This window comes from Tympanuchus pallidicinctus, unplaced genomic scaffold, assembly GCF_026119805.1.
Source record: "Tympanuchus pallidicinctus isolate F22 unplaced genomic scaffold, pur_lepc_1.0 scaffold3, whole genome shotgun sequence".
NCBI classification, from domain to species: Eukaryota; Metazoa; Chordata; class Aves; order Galliformes; family Phasianidae; genus Tympanuchus; species Tympanuchus pallidicinctus.
This window is the reverse complement of record NW_026294747.1, coordinates 52,749,368-52,777,249: the sequence shown is the minus strand read 5'-3', so window position 1 is coordinate 52,777,249 and position 27,882 is coordinate 52,749,368. Positions and strand designations below refer to the sequence as shown.

The following is a 27,882-nucleotide window of genomic DNA, read 5'->3' as shown; positions in this document are numbered from 1 at the left end:
CCTCTGACTGCCAGACAGACATATCTCAAGCTGATGAAAACAGCTGATGATGAAGGAAAGAATTTGCAGTTACTTGCAGCAGCCCACAGCTCTGCAATCATTGGGTGAGCAGGTAAGCAGCTCCTTGCCATGAGACATTGGTAGATCCAACTATGAGGAAACAGGATAAGGACTGGTGCAAGCTCACAAGCTGTATCCTGCCAGCTAGGATGTCATTACTTCTTGTGAGCACAGTCCATAATATGCAGGGGTGACTACCAGACTGTGAGACAGGGCTCTGTGCCTTTGAGGAGGTTCTGACCAAAATTTCAGCCTTTCCTAGGGTACCCTGAGGAGCCAGGGTTTATTGAAAACCAGTTCACACCAGTCAGACATCCAGCTTGATGGGACCCCATATATCAACATGTGAAAGGGCAGAATGAATGGAGAAAAGAGCACTTTTCAAAAGATTGTCAGAATAGTCAGCAAAGAAACATTATTAACTGTGCCCAACATTCAGGTCCATGCTGGCAAAGGCACTTTACATTATTAAACACAGTGCAAGCTTTCCCATCTGCATCTAAATACACAAAATTAATGTACCCTTCGACCAGCAGTCAGAAACTGCTAGAAAAGGGAAAGGTCCATATTCTCCTGTTAGTGATGGGTTAATGGTCCCCATCTCTCATACTTTCAGCACAAATCTCCTCTTTGTTTTTTTTAAGAAGCCCCAGCTCTTCATGATGGGAAATCTCAGTTTTGATTTGATACTTAAACAAATATCCATCCTTCCTGACTGAAGAAATGAACTTGAAAGCATGACCATACCCACCATCTTCAATGCTCATAAGGCAAATCACATTGCCTCAGACTGTTAATCTGATTTAAAAGAAATATATCATATGATTGCAAAATAATTTTTTTTCTTGCACAACCAAGACTTTTGAGCTCCTGAGTTTGGCAGTGAAGTATGCAGGTCTAATTCAAAAACATCTCAATTCAGTGGAAGGAATCTTTCTGACACTGGAGGCTGCAGATTGCATCTACAGCACACCAGCTGGCACTGAATTAAGATTGATGCCATGTATTACAGTTAGCTATGGTGCAGACAGAGACAGAAATATTTTAAACTTACGAAATGATGTGAAAAATTGAACACTCCCTTTAACTCTGTCAGTAAGAGCTAATAACACCTTTGAACAAGTAATAGTAGGAATAAATCTTACGTAGTACTATGCATGTTAACCCAGACCTGTAAAATAGGACTCATTTCATGAAGTATGTTGAAGAAGAGCTGCACAGTGCAAAGCTGCACATCACACTGCAACTCAGATCAATACTCCTTTGAGCACAGTACAAAATATTTTCAGATTCAGCACTTGAAAAACAGCCTACATCACCTTGATTATTGCAGTACTGCTGGATGAAAAGCTTTCCTTTCTGAATCATTTGCCTATTAGTTAATTTAGAGCATTAACTCACTGCAACAAAATGGAGTTGTCCTACAGATGCAATAGGACATAGGTAATAATGTGCACCTGGTAGCAATCTACAAAACAGCAGTTCTGTAGATTGCTACCAGGTGCACATTATGAAGCTGGGGAAAGTCTCAAAACCAGCTTGACTTATTTTACTTCACTTAAAAAAAAACAAAAATTACATAACGTTAAGCTGATTTTAGGTAAGGACAAACATTCTACCTTCCTTCCAAATGAGAGGTGACTCAGGCTGCAACTATAGTAATTAAAATCACAGAATCAGGTACTAACACTAGGAGATGGGATTGGACTGACAGTTTTTCACACCATACAATACATCATACATGGTCAGTCTTGTCCTGCATGAAGCACACATCCAGCTGAGTAACATCATGGAAATTCAAAGTGTTGATGCATGGATCCCAAATTCTGAATTACGAATGTGTGCGGAATAGAGCGATGGAGCCTGGCTCGTCTAAGAGGAATAAATCCAGTAAACAACACTGTTGCACTGGGACTGTATGCAGAATATGCTGAGAATTAACATGCAACACATGAAGATAAAGAACAACTCAACTGAATGCATACAGGATCAGGATCCTAAGTGTGGCTGAAATACAAGCTATTAAATTTATATACATCCTGGCTTGGCTATCAAAATTGAATCTGTTCAGCAGCTGCCCCCAGCCAGGATTTCAGTGCTCAATATATTTCTATCACTATGCAGTTTGAGCAATAGTTTTAATCAGTTCCTACAATCAACGCTTGAACATGGTGAGTCATTATTTTTTTGTTGGCAAAAGGACTCCTCTAAGCCTTGCTGATCAATCTGCCCGCTTTAAGTTACTGCACAATTCACACACACTCAGCCATGCTAATAGTGGGAGCTACAAAGCAGCTTGCAGGCACTGGGCTGGCACTGCCCCACACACAAAATTCCTCACCACGAGCAAATTCAGGTTAATTGTGGCAGGGTGAGTTGCTCAGTGCCCTGTGCCAGCAGATGCCTTGTTCCATTAGAGGACTTCACACCCCTGGTCTTTCCTGAGATATTTCTGCTGGGAACATCTCCCGATGCAGAGCAGTGGCAGATTGGCTGTTCACTCCTGCTAGAGGTGGTGGAAAATTACAGATGTGCCTTCTCGGGCTCACCTCTCTCACTAGGAAAGTTTGGTTAATTGGAGACAAGACTGTTTGCACTTCTCCATTATCCTGGCAAATGCATACGAGGTATATGAAAATGACTGAATCTGGTTTTCCCCAGCAAAGCAGCTCCCCTTAACTCCAGCTCTGAGCAGAGTGCTCATTCTGCCAGAGCACTGGTCAGTGCTTATGAAAGGCAGGAGGCTGTCCCCAGGAAATGAAGACACCTAATGAGGGAAACACCTAATGAGGAGACACCTAATTGGACACCTGGGTATCTTCATTAATGAGTCCTATAAACTGCAGATCTCTGGGCTCAATTGGGTTCATTTTCTTACTCTACCAACTTCTGTAATGGTGATCACTGCAGTAGCTGGGCATTTAATTACACACAATGAGGACAAAACGGAATCAGGGGAGAATGAAAATATAATGATGTAAAGTGGACTGGTCAGTCACTGTGTTTCACCAGTTTTCAAGCACAAGATGTGCCAAGGCTGGGGTCCTGGAGCCAGCGAAACTGCTACTACACATTTTCTCTATCTTTTAGAGCCCACAAATAGCACTTGCGTGGGATGCCCAAGCTCCTGAGGACACCATTTTAGCAAAGAGGGAGGCTGTCTGCACTAGCTTTCTATGGCTGCAATGGAGGGAGTTGCAGTCAAGGAAGATGAAGTGAGGAAAAGCAGCAGTGTTGAGGAGCAATTTATGCTGGGATCCAAGGGAGGACAAAGCCCTGACCTTTGGAGAGAAGCATGAATGAACGTGAGGGTCAGAGGGTCATGCTCTTAATCCATGTTGATGCACCTTCCTGATTGATCGTTCTAAGACATCAAAACTTCCCTCTACAGGTGAGCAAAGCAAAAAGACACCACCAACTACTTCTCTCTGCAATGCAAATAACTACAACACCTGGATGAAAAACACTATTGAAATAGTAACTGCACAATACCAGTTCCTTATCAAGCTTAGGAAATAGATTGTTCTACAAAGGAGCTAAGAGTCCTCCTATTCTCCTTCTCCTACAGTAGAACATAATAAGGACCAGGTTCTGAAGGATGTTTACCCATTTTCAATACAGGTTACTGCTGGATGAGGAGGATGGACAGACTGGCAGTACAACTCCCTAAGCCATTTTTTCCTAGGAACACCAGTGTGAAGACATTGGAGTATTCAAAGTAATCTATGTGGGTTTTCATGTTTGGAAGAGGTTTTTAAACCTGGTCTTCACCTCAAGCAGTATCACTTCCCTTGTGCTTTAACTCCTGGGGGAGAAGAGATTAAAACAAATTTTCTTCTCTGCTGCATGATAACACAGTTGTTATTTCAGGGGCAATTGACGTCACTCTAAATGTGTTCACGACTACATCTGAAAGAGATTTCCTTCCACAAGTGAATTTTTAGGATACACCTCGTAGTTTCTCAGTACACTGTTGTGTTAAATAACCCAAAAGAAAACTTCTTAGCGTGCCTATGATTAAAATAAGCAGTTTATCTCACTCTAAGTCACAAATACGCATTCTTCAAGTCCCCACAGTACACAGTGAACATAGCTCTGAGTCCACAGATCGCCTGCCAGCAGCCATGACAGAATCAAAGTCACTTTTGGTAATTAAAGATAATTCACTTTAACTAGATATGGTTAAAGGGCTCCCTAGCCAAATGAGGAATAAAATAGGTACTGGATTTACGGTACATCCAAGTAGGAAACAAAAAGTTCTCACTGTTATTTCAAACACAATATTCATTAGTAAATGCAATAAAGTTTTGCATGTAATCCACTTAGTGATGTCAGTAAATTATATATTTATTGTTTGTTTCACTCTAGTAGCCTGAAAACCATTTTGTTTGGTTAAATACTGCCACTTACTCTTAAAGCTTTTCTTTTTTTAAATAGCTGTAAGCAAACAAAAGAGATCCTTTCATCACTGAAATTAATAATAACAGTGAGATGGCCCAGCAAGCTGAAGTACAAGGAGTATTTTGCTAAGGAAATTACAGACTTAGGAGCTTTCACCATGACTTCACATCTGAATATGGAAACAGATTCATTCTTACATTAAATTTCTCCTGTTAAAAACCTCAGTATATTCTAGAGAACCAAAAGCTGCAGTAAGTATATGTGCATACCCTGAGCACATATTCTCTATACATAACCAGTGCTGTCCTTCGTATCTGCCCACTTTCCACATGCTGGCTCAACTCTCCAATGCCATCATGACCCTCATTTCCCAGCAATCATTCAATCATTCTCATGAGGCACAAAAGAGACCCAAGGTGCCCTCTGGGTCTGCCCTTGCATGAAAGAAGCAGTGCAGAAGTTCAGCGACATGAGTGGTCCCACAGCTCAGTACCAGCACTTGCGTTTGCCTTCAGAGAGCCACATCTCCAGTTTAAGAGAAGCCAAATAGCTAATGCTCAACAGAGATGAGTTCTACAGTAAACAGATCTGTTACGAACAGCCAAGACGGACCCTTTCCAAGGAGAGCAATTCATTCTTCATCCATACTGTTATGTCTCTGAGGACAAGTCCTGTCTCAGCACTGGTGCTGGCCACTCAATTCCACCTTTTGCTACAAAATTCCCAATCCCACATAAGTTAGTGGGGGGTCTGCATTTGGCTAATTCCCACCTACTCCTGGCAAACCAGACACTCCAGAGTAATGGTGGGGTGTTTAACATAGAGCTCCCCCAACACTCAGAATTCTCATGAATCAAGCTGGAATATATGGTGCACCTCTATTTTTTCACACAGACGCACTGAACTGTTTATTCACTAACAACAGTTTTGCTTCCTTGAAGATACTGTTTGAAGGTATTATTCTTGGCTAGAATACAGACAAGTGGAAAGCCCAGTGCAAAGGTTAATGTGGAAATCCTCCTGAGAGACAGATATAAAACACTGTGCATTTCCTCTACCAGAATGTTTAAAACATGCCATTCTCTTCTGCTTAGGGACACTTTAGCTGTGACCAGCGAACCATACTAGGCAGAACAAGCATTCTCTATGGAATAAAAAATGAAAGGTTTGCTCCTAGAGCAGTATCTCTTGAGAACTAACATCCTTATCATATGATAACCTCTAGCCTCCTGTAGTCTCAGCTGACGTAAGGCAAGAGTAGCAAATATTCAAGCCTACACAGAACTCAAATGTATCCCAAGCACCACCATGTCCACAGTAGAGATCACAGTACCTAAAATAGCCACCACCTCGTCGTCCTGGATGACTTCTAGGGATCCTGAGACCACGAAGCAAAGAGCATCAACACTCTCCCCAGCATGATAGATGAGGTCCCCCGGGGCGCAATGGATCGTCTGAAACTCCACGGCCAGGGCTCGCAGGCAGCCATCGCTGGCCAGCCGGAAGGCAGGATGCTCATTAAAAACTTTCCGGTTTAGGTGCACACAAATATCTGCTCTCATGTCCTTTGGGCAAATCGAGAGAACCTGAATGAAAGAAAGACAAAAAAACAATCAGCTGGGAACGTGGCAGGGCGGCAGCGTGCGCTTTATGAAATAAATGAATTGGTAGTTTCGTCTGGGTGGATCTTAAGCTTCTGGTGGGAGTTTTATCTTGAAATGAGGTAGTATTAATTTTCTACCCATCTACTGCTTCAAAGAACACAGGTAAAAGTGTGGTGCTATTCTGTTACCCTTTCACACTTGTTTTCCATAATTGCAGGTGGCACTGCTTTGTCTCTGTCCCTCCATACTTGGTGCCTAGACCATCCACCCACTGCTATGCTCAATCCCTGCAGGAGCACAGGATGGACACTCAGAGCTGAAGAAGCCTGAAGATATGCAAAGGCAGACCAGTCACAATCCAAACCAAGAGATTTAGTCGCATCTGGAAACCTAATCTTCAGAAGTGTTGATGCAGGTGACCACTTACCAACACGTATCCAAACACACCTAGGGTTTTGTTTCAGCACTGTACAGACATACAGTAAGTAACCTGCCCAGGAGGGCTTACAGACTAGAAAACCCAAAGAGTTTGAGCTTAGAGCAAAAAGAAAGTACTAGGAAACCTTATGAAATGTAAAGTAAAGGCGAATGAAAACTGCCCAGCAAAGGTGAAGATGTATTTACTGCAGATCAATTAAATAAGGCCTTTAATTAAGTCCTTACCTTCAATAGCTTTCCCTATTGAAACAGTAAAATAAATACACCTGAAGAAAAAAATGAAAACTGTGGGTGTTATTAGGCATGTAAAATGTTTAGTATTTGCACATCCTCCTAAACATACCAGCATCCTTACAATTCTGAAATGCATGTCTCTCTGTGTGGAAGCTAATTGCACTGAGAAACATACAAAACCTTGTAATGTTTTGCTAGGTTAAATAATGGAAAAAGGAAGAAGATGAAGAGCACTCAGAGTCATGTAAAGAAGAATGCAGATCAACAGCACTTCCTAATTCCTCATTCTACGGAATTTATCTGGCAGTTTGCTCTGCAGACAGTTGGTGAGAGAGGGGCATTGGGTTTCAGTGTGCTGACTAACATTGAAAATTAGCAAACAGAGGGAGACTCTGGAAACCCTGAATAGACTTAGAGGCATATTAATTCAGAAGTAAAGTCACGACTTTCATTTTTGTTTAACGCTGAAGAGGTATAAAACAAGCTATTGTAGAGTATTATTAGAAGATCCAAAAGCATAGAATGGGAAAACAACGATGATGATTTTCTAGTTTAATCTAGACCCCTTCTTGTCTCGATAGATCAAAGTGTTTTGCTGTCAAATACATAATGAATGCAAAAGGGTGAAAGAGGAGGAGTTCATCCTCTTATTCTCTGTACTATGACAGCAAGTTTGCACATGGATGTATGCTTTCCCAGTCCACAAGGGGTTATGCAACCATATGTACTAACTTCTTCCCATTATGGGTCAGCTCATTCACACTTTTCATTTCGGTCCCAAAATACCTGGTAAAATTATGGTCTAGAAGGCCTTGATTTAATGCTTTTAAATTATATAGGTTAGTTGTACCAATGGACAACTCTCTTTTAAAACATGCTGTTACTAAATGTGTTTTGTTTGGATTTCATCTAATAGCCAGTGGTTCGCATCACCTTGCTCTGATAAAAAACTTGCAATCATCAGAAATCTCTTCCACACCTTGGTGTTTATAAAATACAATTGTGTCAACTCTCAGTCTCGAATAAACAACAGAGATGATGCTTCTTGTGTCTAACACTGTAATGCACAGTATCTCCTTGGAAACTTCCTTGTCTCACTTACAACAACCCTCCCAGATATCACAGGTAATTAGTTTGTATTTGATTTGATAGAGACTAGGTTAATTTTGCTTAATGCTATTTTTCTGTAACAAAGTGTTGTACAGAACAGGTTCAAAAACCATAAGCCTGTTTTATCATAAAAAATTAATAATAAACACATCTGACAAGACATATTCTCCATAAACCATCATTTGCATCAGTAATAATATCTTCTCTGAGTCACTGGTGAACGTATTCTGTATCACTTTTTCCATAATTTTATGAGGAGCAAATGTCAGCTTTACAAATTTACACTCACCTGAGTTATCTCATTTACGAATAGAAATATGAAGACGCCTTCATTTTTCTAGTTTAAAAAATACATTTGGATACTTCTGAATCAAACAGAAAGCTCGTTTTTATTTTCAAATAGAAACATGCCACCTTTCTTCTTCACAAGAATAACTGCATGAAAAAATTCTGCTTCCTTTGGCATCATGATTGATGATTTTTAACATTTTTATCTCCTGTTGGGTCTAAATCATTGTTAGGAACTTTTCATGTCTCTAATGCTTCCACTAATGTAACTGCTTTTGACTTAACAAGGCCATGAGCTGTGAATTGTCCAACACTGTTCTTAACAAAAATGTGCGTATACACATGATTTTGATTTCCAAATTCTATCTTCTAAGCTTCCAAACTGCAGGAACAATAGTTGAACGATGCCTTAAATGCATCTGAAATTGATTAAACTGTTGCAGAAGACGTTACTGTAAGACTCACGTATATTCTAAGACCCTTCGTCTTTTGAAGGCTAATGAACTGAGCTGGTCAAAATGAAAGTAACTTGGATGCAAAGAAGCATATTGCTTCCTCACAAATACAGAGTTAAATACGGGTTATTAAATGTGAGAGCTCAAAGCATTACTCTTTTCGTAGTCAAAACAAACATATCTATCATCACACTTTGTCAAATAAAGAGCCAGAATAAATACCACTGCACACAAAAAGCCAGTCTTAGCATAATGCAGGAATTTGCTGATGTCGTGATAACATGATTCTCCTAATGACATATTACTGAATGGAGATACATGGAGATATCACTTATCAACAAGTACAACAGTAAATGAGTAACGATCCAAGAGTTAGCCAGGGATGAATATTCTTAAACAAGACTTCAGTTTTATTGCCTGCTACTCTGCTAGTACTGAGATCTAGCATCTGAGAGAATGAAACAGATGACAAAATTAAAAGAAATGCTTAATGCTGAAATATTTGGTAAAGAGGCTTTGAGCAATCAAGACAACTGCAGACACACATATGGGAGGAAGTAAAAGAGCAGAGACAGATGATCTCAATATCAATGTACGTGTTTAGTGTATGCTGCAAGGACAAGTCTTCATGAGCTCCAAGCTGACTTTGCAGCAACACTGTTTGTGTTTACAAATACCAACATCAGGAATTCAGGAGGAGTCTCAAAGAAACCATCAGTTTCTCTGATATCACTTTTAGCCATACTGTAAAAAGGGTTTGTTGGTGACACAGAGTAGGAGTAATTTTCCTGTTTCCGCAGCAAGAGCAGAAAATGATAAAATGAGCACCTCAACTTGAGAACTTCTGAAAAAGATGCTTTACTGGTAACACAAGAATCAGACATTTCTCTTGTAAAAGGCTCTTAAACGAGACATCAGCATTTTCAAGTTAGCATGCAGCTAAAAAGATAGAAAGGAAGAGCAACGCAGTCATAGGTGGGTCCTATGGTTGCACTTACAGTGCACAAATGCACTTACATGATTGTAAAAAGAAATTCAGTTTAAGGAAGAAGATAACCTGTAAAGCTCAATCTATCATTTCTCTTTTAGCGAAATGCCTTCAGCACTTTTGTTAGCAGAATGAAAGTTCAGCCAGGACATTTGTTTGAATCCTCGTTTCTGCAGTGTATCTAGAAACCACCAAGACAAGCTTTTGAAGAGGAAATTTCCTTAGAGGATTCAAGACCTTTCTCGGTGAAATCTGCAGTTTATAAGTAAGTCAGGATATTAAGGCTGCTGACTGTAATGCTTTACCAGCTGATGGCTTTGGAGCACACAACTTAGAGCAGCTGCCCCCAGGGACCTGATACTTGTGTGCTGCTGCAGAAGCTGCTCCATAACAAATCTGTAGCCACAGACTTCACAGTCATCCAAACATCACTAAAAAAACCAGAATCTGATAGTTTCAATGCGAAATTGGAAGAGAAAACTGAAACCACCCTAGAGGAAAATCTGGTCGTGTAAGTGGCATTTCTAACTAGAAGAAGCCAGGATCCATGCTGCACGTGAACAGTACACGTGTATCCACAAAGATCTGAACCACTATAAAGCTGAGAGGAGACAAAGTAAAGCGTAGAATAACATTTATCACCTACCTTCTTTTTGTAGGAAATTAAAACTCCTCAAAGTCAGTATAAATTGCTGAGCTCTGTCCTAAGCACTCACTGCTCCTTGGCACTCAGCTGACACAAAGCAAAGTGTACTCAGTGCGGAGACTCAGCACTGCCACAGTAACTAGAACATCCCATGGCATATCCAAAATGCTGGTGGTAAGTGAAACGCTCCTGGTTGCTGCTAGAGATTGGGAAAAGCTCTGGAAGACTCACTGGGAATTGGCATAAAATACTTTGCTATCTTTTCCACTTAAAATCTGGAAAGGGGGAAATAAAATTCCTAAGGAGGTTCAATTTGATTTTTTTCCTCTCCCATCCATCTCCTTGACATACTCAGGCAGTTTAAGATAAGCCCCTTGCACAGTTCAAAGGGCTCTACAGGGAACAGAGATCATAAAGAACTCAAAGAAAAGCAAATGAATCGAAACAAAAACTGTACAGATTAAGAATGTGTCCAAATAATAGCTTTTAAGAAGGGTTTAAGTACTTAAAAAAATCTTTGTCAGCTAGAAAACACCATGGGATGGCTTAGCAAATATTACAGAATCTGTTAAGATTTGTTAACAAAGAGGACAGAAGCCAGTGAATCACAAATGTACTCTTTGTAATTCTCTTTCAGCACACGAAATTCTCACTTTCTCAGGCTTGTACTAGTGGATACATTGATTAACGTTCAAATGAAGAGCTTAGACAGTCTTAGCAAAGGAATAACAAGGACTGTTTTTTAAATGAATAACTGCAGCAAGTACTGGAGATATTCAGTAATGTCAACTTCAATAATAAATAAACTCCTATGGCTTCTATCCTGCCGTCGTCCAGATCGGTCTTTTTATTTTCTGGACTTTCAGCCGTATCTGGCAGTAAATGAGGTCAGATCTTTCCAAAAACCACACCGCCTTCTAAGCACCTGACCAAATTATTCAGATTTTTAGAAGTTTTTGGCTCATTTCAGTGTTGAATTCTTTTGCAGACCAAGCTAAAGGTGTTACATTTTGCACTGGTCTGGAGCCAAAGAGACAAAGGGAAGAAAACAGCTGATGGGCAAATCACAGAGCATTTTCCTGTAATAAGCCGATAATTTTGGAAGTAGCTCAAAGGTGATGTGTGGAACTGAGCAGTTATTAACCCTGCATGCATTAGGGTAATCTTTAATACATCACTGAGTACCTTGGCACCAAGAACTCAATCTAAGCAGCAACACTGTGTTTCATTTTAAATTAACTGTCTAAATTCCAAAGTCACGTGGATTTAAACTCTCAGATCTGAAAAATCAAATTTAGTAAGCTGAGCTTGAATTGTTTTCTTATGAATGATACATGACCTAAAATAGTGATCACAATGGTTAGGTTTAGTAGAATATAATACCGAAGCTAACTACATTTTAGTTGAGACGTTAGAGACATTAAATTATCTGCAGATCTCTACAGTGCATTAAATTCAGTATTGTCAAACACAACGGGATCCGGCTAAAGGTCTGGAAAACTGCAGAAAGATAAGAAGTATCACAATTTGCGGTAAGGATTGAACTGTTTCTTCAGTACAGAACATGTTGAGTTGTCTAATGCAAGAAAAACGCAGCAAGAACAACACTAAGAACATCCACTGATGGGCAAAAGTAATGGATCACAACTTGTCTAAATTTCTGTACAGTTAAAGGTTTTATTGAGTTTGGTTTTGCAATAATGTCTGTCCCAAACACAATCATGACTTTCTGATGAGGCAGAAGATAACACAGTACAGGGAATTTCATCATTACAGTTATGGTTTTTTAGGTGACAGAAAGAAAAGTAAACAACAGAAATAATATAGTTAACATCAAAGAATCAAGTCACAACACTGCTTAGATTAACAACTTTTGGCACAAAAGTCATCCTTGGAAGAATGGAATTGATCAACAGTTTTTCTTTCTGCTTCTGCTGGAAGTGGCTTAATTTTTTAAAAGGCAGCATTTTGTAAAAATATCGTTCAAGGAGGAAAGTTGTAAGAAAACAGATCTGAAGAAGACAGAATCAAAGAATGCTGAGGTTGGAAGGGACCTCTGGAGGTCCCTGAGATGTGATCATTCCCCAAGGTGTGGTCTTTGGAAATGACAGTTCCTCTATCAGCAACATGCCCTTGGTGGTAATGCTCAGGGAAACACTCAACCCATCCACAGCAGGCGATTCTACCCCCCAGGCAAAGAGTTCATGAGCTGCCCTACAGCCATCATTTATAGAACTGGCATTCACTCAAGTATGAGAGGTTCATATTTCAACCTGCGTCAACCCAAACTCAGCACATCCAAGATTGTGGACAATCTTTTCTGGCTCTGCACAATGCATACTGGAGGTGAATCATCCATACCATTCATTAAGGTGAAACACAAAGCCCCACTGGTGCACAGACCCCGTGCTTGGACCTCTGCGAAGGACAGTGAGACCCTGACCGTCTCTCCTGCAGCCCGCTCTCCAAACAACCGTGGATTGCAACTGTACCTGGTCCTAGCTCAGCTCTCTGAGGTGAGGGGAGACTTCTTGTTCACCTCGTCCCGATCTGCAAGGAACGACCAACAACCTCGCCTCTACAACGAAACAAAAATACTTGTCCAAATGGTTTTTACCTTCCCTCTTCAGCATGGGATTGTGGGTAGCTGTACGCCTAATTTTGTAGATCTCTTTGGCCATGAAGCTTGGAAGCCTTGTACATCAGTCATCCAGGAGAAAGTCCAGCCAGCAATTACAGACACCTCTATGTGGTGGGGCACCGTAGGAATGGCAGCCTGATTTCCCTGTTTTTCTCTGGGTGTTGGTAATTCTTACTGTAGCTCTTGAAAATCTTACTGAGAACAAACATAACTAAACTGCGCTGCACTTTGTAGACTAATGTTTAATAAAGTTACAAACTGTGTCTATTTACCATAAACCTATCTCTCCTAAATGAAAGCTTAGTGGGCCAGTAATGAATAGTTTTAATACTACTTTCCCAGATTTCCTTTTCAGTCATTTCAATGTGGAATTGGCATTCATTTGAATTGCCAGTGATGCTTAGGTTCAGACTAAATAGAAGCATTTTCTTCTTCCAACCTATGGCTTTTCTGAACAAACTGACTATTAAAACATGATAAGCATTTATTTAATTGCTTTCTGAGCAAATCCTAAGCCATACAGCAGCATGGAGGTCAAGAACAGAAAATCTCTGACATTTCAGAATGCTATCATTAGATGAGACCTTGAGACATCTGTATGTGTATGTTAATGGCTGTTCTGCTTTCACATATAATGACCTATTTCTCGTAGAAGAGCTAATATCTATAAATTTTTCATTTGCTGCCTAGTAGATTTCAATAAAAACTTAAGAGGTTTGAATTCAGTATGTGTTTCATGGATTACTACTCTACAGATTTTTTTCAGCTGCTTAAAAGTAACAATATGCAGAGAATGCACTGGCCTGTTTTATACCTCTCTCAAAAAAAAAAAACAAACCCAGGAAACACATTCTGCTGTGTCAGAAATCCTGTCTAAGTATATAAGGGTTTATTAGTTTTTTTGATGATTTTGGTCATTATTAGATGAATAACTCCAAAACATACAGTATTAAATGTAAAAATAAATTCCATCTCGTCTGAGCCAGTGTTACTCCAGGACACAGAGTCCATGTGCATGTACTACATACATCATCCTAGCTGTCAGAGCAGGGCTCTAACGTTCAAGTGATTTAAGATTATAGATCATAGGCCACTTGCTTCCCCTTAAGTAATAATAATAAATACACTAATGCTTTTAGTGTCATTGTTAATTCCTTATTTGTGAACACTCAGAGACAGGTTGAAGTGCTGTGGTTTGAAGATGGGATTTGAAGATGAGCTGTGCCCGAGGAGAACAGTGAAGTCTAATCTGTGTGCTTAAGGCACCATTGCTTCGGTGTGGAAGATCAACGCCTCTCCCACATGTAAACACAATCAATGGAAGCTTTAAAACAAAGTTCTGTTTGAGACAGACATTTCCCACAAGCAGCAAGGACTAAATTTTCATTAATTTTTCTCCATGCTAACTTCCACTTTGTCTTTGCTGCTTGTCTGATACGGACTCATCCTTTCTGGTTTTAGCTAACACCTTATTTAGAAAAGTGTCATTCAAAGGTAGATATGCGAGTTCTGACACAACACGTCTACACATGTTAAATGGTAGTAATTCCAATCAAGCTGTACTTCAAATTCAAGTGCATGAAGTTAAAATCTTTAGTTATCAAAGAAGCACATACATGTGCTTATTTTTATACCTCAAATTGCTAGGATGGTTCATCACCATAGGAACCTACTGTAACACTTCTTACATATATTAATCTTCTTGTCCTCCGAATTTAGATTTCAAAACAAAGCCATTTCAACATGCTGAGTGACTGAATGAAATGTATTGTAAATCTGTGGCAAGTGATGTTGCAAAACACATTCCAATGTGACAGTGTAGGTATATTTGGAACAGTTTAGGATGTAATAATGTACGTTAGGTTTAAAAACAACCGTGGATGACGGAAACTGTCTGACGGAAACTGGAAAGTTTAGAAACTCTTCACTAATTTCCACGTGTTGTGAGCATACGTGCTTTGCAGGATAATAAGCTTACTGAAAGACTTAAAAAGAACTGGAATGGGAACTCATTTGATCCAAAAATATCTGGACTACAGACTGGGTAGGATCTCACTGTTGGAGCTTTGAAATCCGGACTGGAAGGAGCCTCTAAGGCAATGACCAGGCTGCTAAGGTGAGCAAGAGAAGCTAGTCAAGACCTGGGTCAGTAATCCCCTATTCCAACAAACACTGGAGCACTGTCTGGATTTAGCAGCTCAGCTGCAGTTGCAGCGTAATCTTGCTAGCCTCACTATGTTAATGGTAATAAATTTAAGCCTGTGTACCTTGGAGGTCTCTATAGCGTGCTTCCATCCACTTGATGCTCTGGGGTTAGCACAGATAGATTCAATTTAAATGCAGAGTGGCTTAAAATGGACTTGAAGGGATAAAGATGGAACTAATGGAAGAGGAATGCTCCACCCTACAAGACTAGCCTCTGGAACTGTACCACTGTCCCCCTCAACTCTCAGCTGGGATTTACATTTTCTAATTTGTCTCAGTGAAGCATATCACAACACCGTCCAGAGTGAAAATAAAGGTAGGAAAACTGTTGTGTTATGAAACAGCTTTCAACCCTTCTTCCAAAACCAATCTTCACTACATCAATCTTCAGTTAAGGTCCTGAAGCCAAAAGCAAACTGCCTTAAGCTCTCATACAGACTCAGGGATGCTCAGGCACTAAGGGCTGCTGGTGCTGTTGCTTTTGCAGACTTGCAGGCTGTAGGGGATACAAAATACCAACATATTCAAACCGATGCTCAAGTTCTTACGTTTATCTCGTCTCTGTTCTTCTGCAACACTGGCTTTTCTGGGAAGTTCGATTAGATCCAAATACTGATGTCCAGATGCAGAGGTTCCTGAAATCCTTCCACTGTTATAAATAGGTTTTGGATCCAGGCCTAAGTTTAGGCAAGTCTTTACCAAGGGAAAATTGTTAAAAACCTAATTCACAGATTTTACAGCTATATCAATTATCTAGCTAAGCAGCCATTACTGTCTTACAGACCAGAGAACACTGCTTACCACAAGCTGAAGATTATAGCTCTAACTGCATTTTTATAAGCTATAAAACCGGACATGTGGAAACTATGGAAGGAAATTTCAGTAATTAAAGCATAGGTTTTCCTCATTAACTGCAGAGCATCATTAAAATCTAATGAAACTGTGGCAGAATAATACAGTATTCTGGCTTAACTACAAGGAAATAAATGCAAATGAAAGTTCCATTTTCACATGTTTTTTAGTTTACACTGTTAAGACTGAATGCATTTATTGTAGTTTACAATAGAAAAGCTCACTTCTAACATTGTATGAGTCAGCATTTGAAAGTTAGGGTATTAGTGTATAAGAAATTAACATATTAAGGAATGAGGCATACTGAACCAAAAAGTCAAAATCTGTATTAATTGTTATATTTGGTATGGTAAACTGAATTTCATTGCAGAAAATGAGTATGATAACTGTTGTTGCACCAGCATGATGTAAAATTAAATTTGTCAGTGTAGCAACTTTAATTTTGCATGTCTGAACAAACTGCATCATCATCCCATACTACACAATAGATTTAGACAAAGCAAGAACTTCAAAGCTCTGTAAACACTGTACATTTTAGGACATTAATTTGCCGTGACAACACCTTGCCCTCCCTCAGAAAATTGCTTTGTAAGTTCTCAGACAGCAAAACTTCATAGAAATTGGAGCCTGAGAGCCTAACTTCAGCTGATGTGTATCAGCTCTACAGATGTCGAAGGAACATCACCAGTCTCCAGCAATTCTAAATCTTAAAATATTCATTCTAGGCACTACAGGTGGAAACCCTACCATCTGATTCCAACTCTCTAAAACATCCAGCCCAAAGCTAGGTAGACTTCACTACACACCTCTCAGAGAGAGAAGCTTGGAGGACAGTTCACTCGGTCCAACCTGAAAATGGATGAGACACTGTGCAGACAACCTTTTCCTTAACAGACCTTTGAAGACACCTGAATAACCACTCCTTTCTGAGGGCAAAAATCAGATAGGACTTCCACCCAGCACAGCTGACAACACTACCACATTTTCTGCATCTTCCTGGCAACCAAAGGCCTTAAGTTCTAGTTGAGAGATTTCAGCTCAAGATCAATCTCTGCTGCCATTAAATGTTATACTAATTAGGCTGATGGGAATGTCGATGTCCTGGACATCAGCAGAAGGTCCAAACCAATCAAACTCATTTCATTGCAACTCACAGATGCCAATACTTTTCAGAAAATACTGATTAGTGTAGGTTTGACATTAAATTATGTCCTCAGATATAATTTGAAGATGAATTTCCTGTTGATTTCAATAATTAAGTACATTAAAACTGTTTGGTGTTTTGGCAAAGCAAGACTAGAAAGCAGAAAACATTTACCATAATGATAAAAGGCAAATTTCCAAAGTGGCACAATCACCGTTTTTGACAACATTCCATTTTTGGTCCAACCACAACCATAATAAGGGAGTAGCATGCAGTTAAGAATTTGTTAGTAAGTTACATGCCGTCACACAGTTCTGTTTCAAAGAAAGCATACAATATATACAAACTCTATCTAAATTGTTACCTCATGTACTCATACCTTCTCTGTGTCAATTCCTTTCGACATGGACCAGGTTGAGACAATATAATCCATGACTCTTTCACTAAGGCCTTTTGGGACTTGATATAATTTTAGGAAATCTCTCACATTGTTCAGCATTTCATGGTATCTGTTGGTGTTGGCATACATCTGCTGGAAAATTGTGGTGACGTTTCCAAAAATAGTTGCATAAAGAAGAGCTGGAAAAAAAAAAAATAAATCACAAAGACAATTAAAAATAAATATGCATGCTCCAGTAAAATGCCAGTCACTAATGATTTCAAAGACAGAAAAATGGCATCAGCTAACAATAGAAATTCCCAGGTGTACGGCCAGTAAGACAAGAGGAGAACAAGGCAGAGCAGGAAGCACTCCCTCAAAGCCACTCTTGGCATTACCTTCTTTTCTGGTTTGATTCTCCCCTTTCTAAACATGCTATCTTTACTTTCAAGCTTAGCCTGGTGAGTTGTTCTAAAGAATGACATGCTGTATTCAAGAAAACCACAAGTTCTGAGTAAGCCTTTCCAATTGATAAGGCATCATATTCAGTACACTACTGCAAGAGCGATGCGGTGAAACTCTGAAAGAGGACGGTTGATATCTGAAGCCTAAATCTGACAAAGCACTCAAGCAAAACCATAAATGTACACCTTTGCTCATGCTATCATGAACAGTGGTGGATTGAAAGATAGTCTTAAAGCCAAGGAAGCTTAAAGCTCCTCATTGAGTCACAATATAATTACCCTTGCAAGGAAGCCCAAAATGACATTCTTCCATTAAGCAACACAGGTTTTGCAGAAAAGAGAATTATTCTGATTTCTCATAATGCCAATGCATGGCACTTCACTTCTGCTCTTGACATTATCAAATACACAGAAGTCTGCCTGTCATTTTTAATAATCTTTACTCAGAGGTACTGTATACTGAAGTTCAGCTATGCATTTCCACATTGCATTTAAAACAAAACAAAACAAAACAGAAATGGCAAAGAATAACCCATTGTGAAAGGAAAAATGCTTTCTGTCTCTCAGCACATAATGTCTTCCCTCAACACAACACGTCTATATCATTCCAGAAAGCTCACTCTGTTTCACAGTTAATATTGTTTATCATCCCTACTCGAAAGACGGCATTTTTAAAGAAACATCATGCTTTCCTAAGGCCTATTCGATATTAAAAAAAGTGTATTTCCATATCGCACTGTGCTTCACTACATTAGTATAAAAATTAGACGCTGGAGTTCATGAGAAATACAACGTTAGCTGTTTCATCACAGTCAAAGGGGTTTTTTGAATCTCAAATGACAAGACTGTACTGAATAAGGTCTTACAGAGAGGAGTGTAGATGAACAAGCTTTCAGTTTTAAAGAGCACAAAGCTCTCTGCAAAGGGCAATTAATTCCCCCCCCCCTTGCTTTACTGATCATTGTTTCATGTTTGCTAGCCACTAAAGGGTTTTCCATATCTCTGTGCCCACCTGTTTAGATAGCAACACTTCTCTGAGTATATGAACATTAATATCATGAAAAGTTTAGGATGGATGGATGCTCCCTGCATTGGGTTCTTTTCAGCTTTCTTTGCTCCTCTGGATTTTGCAGCTGGACAAGCTTGACAAAGTACCACTTCCAAGTGTGACATTCTTCATCCTTCTGATGTGCTCATTTATCTCAAACTCAGCTCATCAGATATGTGAACGCAGAACATCTCCCTTTCTCACCTTCTGATGATGCAGTGTTAAAATGACTCCAACCATAAAGGTAAAGAGAAATCAGAACTGGCCCCACAACCCTGCCTTTCTGCATGACTGAAATGTATTAAATTCTGGAGCTATATTCACATTCTGTCACGTGAATAAAAATGGCAGTGCACTCAGTGCAACCTGGCCACGTAAACCCCAGGAAAAGACACAGGCTGATTGAAAACGTGACACAGTGCCCTGTTAGATAAGGAAAAAAAAAATACTCAGCTCTGATACTTGCCAGGCTGGAAAAAGTTATGTGTGCCATGGCTAAAACAGCTTGTCTGAAGCAAATGGCACATACACCCTCCTCTGCAAAAATAGTCTTTGGCAGGGAATATTTGTAGCAAATGCTCTGCCAGAAGAGAAATTCTAGTTCTGTGTCTCTTAATATAGGATCCTGGAAAGTTGTACCTAAAGAGAGCACGTCTGCTCAAGAAATTAAGGACAGAATAAATAAGATTGCAAAATCTGATGGAAATATTATCCCATAGAACTCCAGTGAGCCAGAATTCACAAGCCTACAAGCCACAGAGCCTGCATACAAGTTACATTTGCTTACAGGCACACAACTTGAGGATGGGCGCAGCAAACATCACAGAGAGGGGCCGGACCAGGGAGGTGAGCTGGTTCTGCTCCTCAGCTGGCTATTCTCTGCATGGACAGCTGGCAGCCTCTGAGATGTGTGGGCACTGCTAATGGGCACTCCTCAGCTTATAAGAGCTCAAAGCTCTCTGTAAGAGACCCGTAATTTGCAAACCAACACTTACTTAATGAGCAAATGTCACAGGGGCAGGTGTGGACACTAACTTTAATAAACAAAGGCAGAGGAGCGTTACTGAAGGCCTTTCACTTTTGGCTGGATTTTAATTGGAGAGAATTGGAAGCAAAGATCATTTGCAAGAGGTTTTGAAGCTTATAAAATACTGTGCGACTCCTGAATGCACGAGGATTTAAGCAATCTCTAAAATCACACACACACTTCAATAGTTTTAATTTAGTCTCTCCTTTTGCGAGAAGCTCAAGCAAAAAGGAAGAAATGATGCCACACAGGCTGGAGGGGAAATTACTTTAGCTGATTCCTTGAAATGACTGGCTAGGTCAGACACCATTTATTCATCTTCTCTTGAATGGGTCAGAGACCTCCATAATTCTTCTGTTTCCTACAGACATGCGATGCTCACTTACTTAATTGCTCCATCCAGGTAAATCTCAAACAGTCTTCACAAGATTTCATACCGATCCATTTAAAATAATGATGTGGAAATATTTCTGCTCAGTCCTAAAGATGGATCAACTGTTATCTTAATTTCCATTTTAACTCTTCTGCGTTAAAGAAGTGTTCCCTAAATTATATAGGAGGATCTAAGTGGTACATATTTTTATGTCTAAAATGTGTGTTGCGCTACTATACTCATACAGGCATAAAATATTTTTGCATGATTTAGCAACAGTGTTATATAAAACTTTAGGACTGTTTAAAAACAAGGAATTTTCATTAAAAAAAGAAAGAAGACTCAGATTTACTGAAATTATCCCAAAGTATTTCAGATCCCTTGTTATCCTGACTGTACGTTAAACAAATCCAAATAGGAACATCTGCCTTCACGCATTGAAGACTTGACTGAGAAATGAAATTTTCTCTATGGTGTGCTTTATGATAAAGTATTATTTAAGGTTATACAATATACTTTTAAGTCAATTTCAAAGAAAGTGAAGCCTCAGTTCTGGAAAAACATGGATGCTTATTTTTGCATGCTGCAGAAGCTAGCTGCACCTTCTTCAAAGAATTTTTGGTATTAGGCACTCTTCTAAGATTATTTTATTAATCTTATAAAAGCTACATCTTTCATTGGAGAGATTAGACATAAATCCAGCTTTCTAGATACTACACATAATTAGATATAAGCTCCAAATACAAATGTGTGAGCTATTTTAAAAGCAGAGCAGTTTTCTGTTACTCCTTTCCTCCACACAATCACTCAGACTGCAAAACAGCTGCAGGCAGTGCAAGTAAAAAAAAAAAAAAGCAACAACCTCTTTCCTCCTAGTACACCTGCAGTCATATCACTGCAATATCTGTGCCAAATAACCCCATGTATTTATCCTCCCATAAGCCACACCAAAGCCTTGCTACGTCCAGCCAAAGACCTGGACTCTGCAGTGAATTTCAGCACTGAACTTCCCATCATAATCACCTGACTGCTAAAATAAGGGGAGTGCTGGATGCAACTGTGTTCAAGAAATTATTGCCCAGCATGAATCCATCACCCATATAGCCTATATGCTCTACATACAGTTCCTGCATCCAGATGTATGTCCCACATTGCCAGCACAGGGAGGTGGTGGTCCTCCATGCACTCATCTGTCTCACATTGCTGTCTACAGAAGGTGTTCAGCTCCTCCATGGCTCCAAGTGATATTTACCCCTGCTCTCCTGACTCAACACTTTCTGACAACATAGTTATGCAAACACTAAATTAAGAGGATAATGACAATAATGATAGATTTGTAAAATCTCTGCTTGCGCTGATGAGATATTTGACAAGAACTAAATAATTATGTAATTACAAGGATCATCAGTAGTAAACTGTAGGAACTGACACTTGCCTGTTCTTTTCTTTACATGGGATGCTGTTTGCACAGCTGAGTGGAACAGCTGCTTTGGATGCAGTCACACATTATGCATACTTTCCTCATAAATTCTTATAAAAACAAGGGCTTTTAACTGCACTTGTGCAGTCACTAATTTTTAACAGCAGCATTTTTGTTTATAAGAGCACTTAGAAAAAGGAAAATATTTAGTTTAGAGCTCCGATGCCTCTTTGCCATGCAAATGTGATGTGCTATATTTTGGGACACAGTTCCAATCCAAGACAAGCCAAATTGGTACAAAGTACACTACCATGGTTTGCTGAGACAGACTTCAATTAAATTAAGGTTTGTGTTTCCCATACCTATTAGTATGACCAGCTTCCAATCCATAGGAAGCAAGCGATAGCAGCAGAAGTTGGCTAAGGTTCCTTGGCAGCATAGACAGAAAAAAATCCTCCTGAATTTAAGCACCAAGGGCTGCCTAGGTCTGACAGTGCAGCTGTCTAAGCAGCTTGAGGTTACAGCTCATGTACAGTATCTTCTCTGCTCAGCACACCTTACCACAGTCACCCCATGCGATTAGACCACTCTGTGCTGCATAGCCTTGCACAGGTTTAGTGATCTTCTCTTGGTATTCATATGCAATTTCTGGCATTTTCTTTCATCTGAAAAGCTTTGCATGTCTTGATTCTGCTGCTTCTTCACTGTATTATTCCACGGAGGTGAGCAAGCAGGCAGACAGCCTGAAAAACGGCGGTGACTGCACCATAACAGGCAGCAGGGCAAACAGCATAACCTCTGTTAACTGAGCAGCAAAACCTCACATCACCTGAAAAATCTGTCTTGTAGTGAAGGAGCCTTAACTGTGGAAACTGTTTCCCTGAGACCTCTGCTGTAAGAGACTGAGAGACTTTTTCTACCTATTTCATATGCAGCAGAAATTGGACCTAGTGGTTCACAACCTCTGGTGGTGACAACTGGTGGAGGAATATTTAAGTTTCCACTTATAAAGAGTACGACATCAACAGAGAGAAGCATAAATTGTTAAAATGAATTAAACCATTTCTTAATACTAATGCTTTTTATTTTTATTTCTCCAGAAATCCAACACCTCCTCACCAAACAGCCCATCTAGTATTTGAGATGCTGCAAGAAGTCCTCTGCCATAGTAAATGTTAATACTAAGGCAATCACTTCCCGAAAAGCATTAAAGTGCAAAAGGAAAGCAGTAAGGAAGATGACCAAAATTCATGAAAATTATGTTCCCCAGGAATGCCAGCAACTGCACATCTCCTACACTTTGCTCCCTTTCTCCTTTATCATTTTCTCCATTTTGAATATTATTCTTAGCATTGCCTCATTTCCATGCAAATCTCCATCATTTCAAAAAAGTTTCAGTGGTGCCTGTCAAACAATCACCCATCACAGAAATCCTTCACATTCCTTTCTCCATCAAAGAATAAAAGCTGCTTTTCTGGAGCAGCTGGTCTTCAGTGTTTTTACTGGCTAGTGCTTACACCTGTGGATTAAAACCATCCCATCTGTCCTCCTGTGTATCTCCTTGTGTAAGACTTGTCACCAGGAGCAAGTACAGGGTGCATAGGACCTCCTAAAGTACTGTATGGAAGGAAGCATGGGAACCAACAGTCTCTCAGAAGTAATCATTTCCAGGAAAAAAAAAATTATCTGTGTAAAGTTGGCAGCTGTCAGTATTACTGTATGAAACAACTTGACAGCTTGTTGCTAGATTTGGGCTTTGGGGGTTTTTTGTTGTTGTTGTTGTTTCTTTTTTTTTTTTTTCTTTTTTCTTTTTTCCTGCATTTTTTCCCCCCTTTCTTCAGTATTTTTAAGGGATTTTCTTAGTGGAATACTAAGCTCTTGTCACATTAAGATAAACCCAGGACAGCAATGTTGCTGGAGGCAGGATGCCAGAACATCACTTGAGCTCTGAGGTATACTACCTAAACTGCCTGTCTTGTTAAAATACAATAGGAAATTTGTAAACACACCACCTTCCAAGTACTTAACTGCAGTGGAAGATATTTCTAGCTTCTAGCTCTCTCCTTCCAGGCTCCTTTTTTCCCTATATGCCAACATAAAAAATTTGTACACGTACAGATGATGGTGTGCAGACACTCAGAAAGACAACATGTATCTACACCATGTAGGTATGCACAGTAGAGGTGAACATACAGTATGAATGGGCTTAGGCATTCTGCAACCATCACTCTTCCTTCTAGTCTCCTAATTTTCTCAGTCTTTCTACTTCTCCCAGATCTAACATTGTTTATTTATTTAATTAGATGTTCAATTTGCTTCTCAACACAATTAATAAGAAAGGAATCAGAACAATTAGGTAAATGATCTCAGCTATAAAACACTGGCCATGCGTGGCTGTGAAAGGTAAGGAAAATACAGCAGTTAGCATAGCAGAGTATCACTTGCACAGTAACTACCTGAAAACAATGAGACCGAGCACAGGTAAAGCAGTGCTGTTTCTATGCAGTAGTTCCTTCCTTCTGTATTTTAATTAATCAGCCTGCAGTCCCTGAGGACAGGTCTTGTATGTAATTAAAGGGTATTTTTAGGAGGAAGAAAACAAAGCACTTAACACTGTTAAATACTAAAAACCTCCAATCTGAAGGTGATGCTTACATCCCATTATTTTCAGAATAATTCTGCTTTGTGAAGTGACCACAGAACTGACATAACTGAACCAAACATCGATTCTCACTCATACAGGTCATCCACACACACAAAAACGTCCCCTCACATTTTCTTTTCTGCAAATTCAGGATCTGGACAGAACAGAGCAAAATTCTGTCTCTGAAGTTTTATGTGCTGATGTTGAAAGCCTGTCTTAAATTAAGTGGGTCTTCCCTCGAAGTAACAAGAGGACAAAATAAAAAGTAACCCAGAAAGACTTTAGACAATTCACCTTCATGTTTACAAAACTGAAGTAACTTATATCAAAATATTTTTTCTTCCTGTCTTGATTTCTAGTCTTTAGAATCTAATCAGTGGAAGAAAATTCCATTTTGACACAAAAAATGTGTTAAGAGCATAAGAAAAAATGGAGCACTCAGTACACGCTCACTGCTCACAACCTTTATCTCAGTATTGATTTACCTACGGAAGATGCCAAACTGCCGCTGGACCAGATGACTTCCTCAGGGCCTTGCTGGTAGTTGTTCTCTAAAGCAATTATAGTGAAATCTAGCTGCAAAAACATGTGTGTTTTCCACTTCTATAGCCCACATTCACGTTTGCCAGTGCCACAAACTGCTCCACTGATGAACAACAGTGTGGTAAAATGACATGCAATCCTCTAAACGTACTTCTGCATTTTCCCTCACAAGAACATAATGACAGGCAGTAAGGTGCATGCAGAACTAGACATCAGCACTCCAAAGGTCACAGACAGGTCTGTTTTCAGATGAAACAAAAGCTGCCTAAATACTACATCAAGCATATCTCCCACCAGTGCCCCAATTCTCCACAATACCAAGCAAACCAATGCTGCAGGAAACAGCAGCAGCTACCGATGTTGCAAGAAATCCTTCCATGTTCAACAGAACGATGAAAGACTGCATGCACCGATCAACCAGAAGAAAGAAAACAAGTCTAGCTCTTCACTTCAGCCACTGTGGATGCATTGCCAAAATGTGCATAACTATGTGCGATGGGAAAAGCATCTGTATTTCCTGGCAGCCGTCCTGCAGCACTCCTCCTCCCTGCCCAGCTCCTTCTGATCAGCACTTGTTTCTATCTGATTACCCTTGTTTTCTTGCTCACCGTTCCCGGAAGGAGATTCTGGAATTAAATTTGCTGTATTTCCATTCCAACATTAACACTAATTTCACTGAAGTCAATGAAATTATATTGATGTCTGGAGAGCATCAGAAGAGAGTAATTGAGTGCATTTTATCACTTTCCTTTGCCTTTTTTGTGGTTGTTTTGCAGCATTTTTAAATGTCCCATTTCACTTAAATACATTTATTCTGCTCTTTCATCTTGCAACAAAGTCACCCTCTGTGTGATGATGGTGTTCTCACTGTACAGCTCCAGAAGTGGTCTGGAAAATGCTGATAGGCATATAGCCCTGGGAGCTGCAAACAGTGACAACAGTGACACATAGCATCACACCAACAGCCCATGGAGGCCAAAATCTCTTTCCTGACTGCAGTTCCTCATGAACACTTTTGGTATGACCATAAGAAAGAAGGTCCGCAGGGCATTTTCTTCATCTCCACGAACCCAAGGTCCAGGAACTTTCTATATTGTGTACTGCATACAAGCACAGCCATTTATTGATCAGCAACCGAATCTCTCCACTGAGAATACCTAATTCCTTTCAAAAAAACAATTTCTGCTTTTTCTCACCAAACATCATCATAGAATCATACCATAGAATCATAGAAAGGCTTGGATTGGAAGGGACCTCAAGGGTAATTAATCTTCAACCCCCCTGCCACATGCAGGTCCACCAACCTCAACATTTAATACCAGCCCAGGGCCCCATCCAACCACAACCTCTGGGCAGCCTGTTCCAGCACCTCACTCTCTTATAGTAAAGAACTTCCCCCTGACATTCAACCTAAATCTTCATTCCTTCAATTTAAAACCATTTTCCCTTGTCCTGCTACTATCAAATGAATGCAGTGAGGTATTTAGTCACACCATTTAGTCCTGCTGCACCAGCATTACAATGACCACCCAGCATTACAATGACTTCCCCTTGTGAGGAATGGCACCTCTGCACCTTCTGTGCACCACTCTTTGTTTCTCCAAGCTTTCCTGTGCTGTGCTTTCCCATCATTAAAGCTCTCGTCTAATTGACCTCTGGTTTAGAAATCATTATTGTGCAGGTATAGCTAGCCATTTTTTGCCTATATGTGCTGACACTGAATTTCATCTGTACTTTTCACAACTGCTTTTGTGGAGGGATTGATATATCAAACCAGTACCCCTAATTTCAGGATTAAAAAGAAAAAAGACCTGCTGCACAAGGGAGTAAAGCTGCACTCATATATGACTGTGAGGCAAAGAATTAAAAAAAATCAGGCTAATATTAAATTGCTTCTTAGATTTTTTTAGGCTTATGCTAGCATCATGGCTTAGGTGCCACTAATTGGGAAGATATTATCATCTTTGTGCTATAAGAAGTGCTGGCTATTTCTCAGAGCAGGGCAAATACAGATAAAGCTGCTCCTGAATGTTATCCAACAGTGAATAAATTCACCCTTAAAGTCCAGTGAAAATACGTGAGAGGTTTGACAAAACAAAGACATCTAGACGTGAACGAAGCATTTGACAGCTATGGGATGCCTCTCAAACATTAATTCTTTAGCAGCAAGAGTAAGCATTAGTTTTTAAAATGCATTTTCACCCTCCCAGTTCAGCAGTTCCAGTGTCACACAATTATATTTCCATTGTTTAAATTATACACAGAATAGGAAGGGGAAGTTTGACTGTTTGCTGAGGTTTTTTGGTCCCTCTGTGTTAACGACTTAATCCTGTTAGTGCTACCAGTGCTGGTAGATATCATTCACATTCAGTTGTCCCTTACACTGAATACTTCTGTGAGCAAGAAACAGCTAAAAGCCTTGCAGGATGAAGTCTTCAAATGCAATGAAATGAAATTCAACAACTCATTTATTAGAGCATCTTCTCAGGCCTTCCAGCCTGCTTGTTCCCAACTCTTTGCGATATGGTACATTCATTTTATACTGAACTATTAATTGTAGTTGACTTTGCAAAGCTGTTTTCTTTACATTTTTATTCAGTTTCGCAAAATCAGTCCCAGCAGAGCTCATTTTATTCCCCACAGTTTCTTTGATCAAATTGCAAATATTTCTTTTAATCTTTTAAGGCATTGGAATTTATTATCTGAGGAGCAGAGCCTCTTCATCTCCTCTACTGATGGTTTGGGAGAAACAACCTTTCACATATTTCTCACTTTATGCAAGTGTTTATTCCTGTAAGTACACATTAGTAAGTGTAACACATTCACCTAACCTAAATAAAAACACTTTGAACCAAATTTGCAAGCTAACCTACCATGTTTCTTACTTACATTAAATGCATTTTTCCCAGAGGTCATGA

General features: G+C 39.6%; 1 protein-coding gene across 1 annotated transcript in view; it reads right to left on the bottom strand.

Moving 5' to 3' along the window:
• KCNH5 (potassium voltage-gated channel subfamily H member 5) overlaps positions 1–27,882 on the bottom strand; it is a 151,143-nt gene that overhangs the window by 37,896 nt on the left and 85,365 nt on the right. Inside the window, exons 8-9 of the mRNA XM_052696097.1 lie at positions 17,446–17,645; positions 5,795–6,047 (exon numbers count right to left, since the gene is read on the bottom strand). Of these exons, the coding sequence (XP_052552057.1) occupies positions 5,795–6,047; positions 17,446–17,645 (453 nt within the window). The remainder of the gene's footprint in view (positions 1–5,794; positions 6,048–17,445; positions 17,646–27,882) is intronic.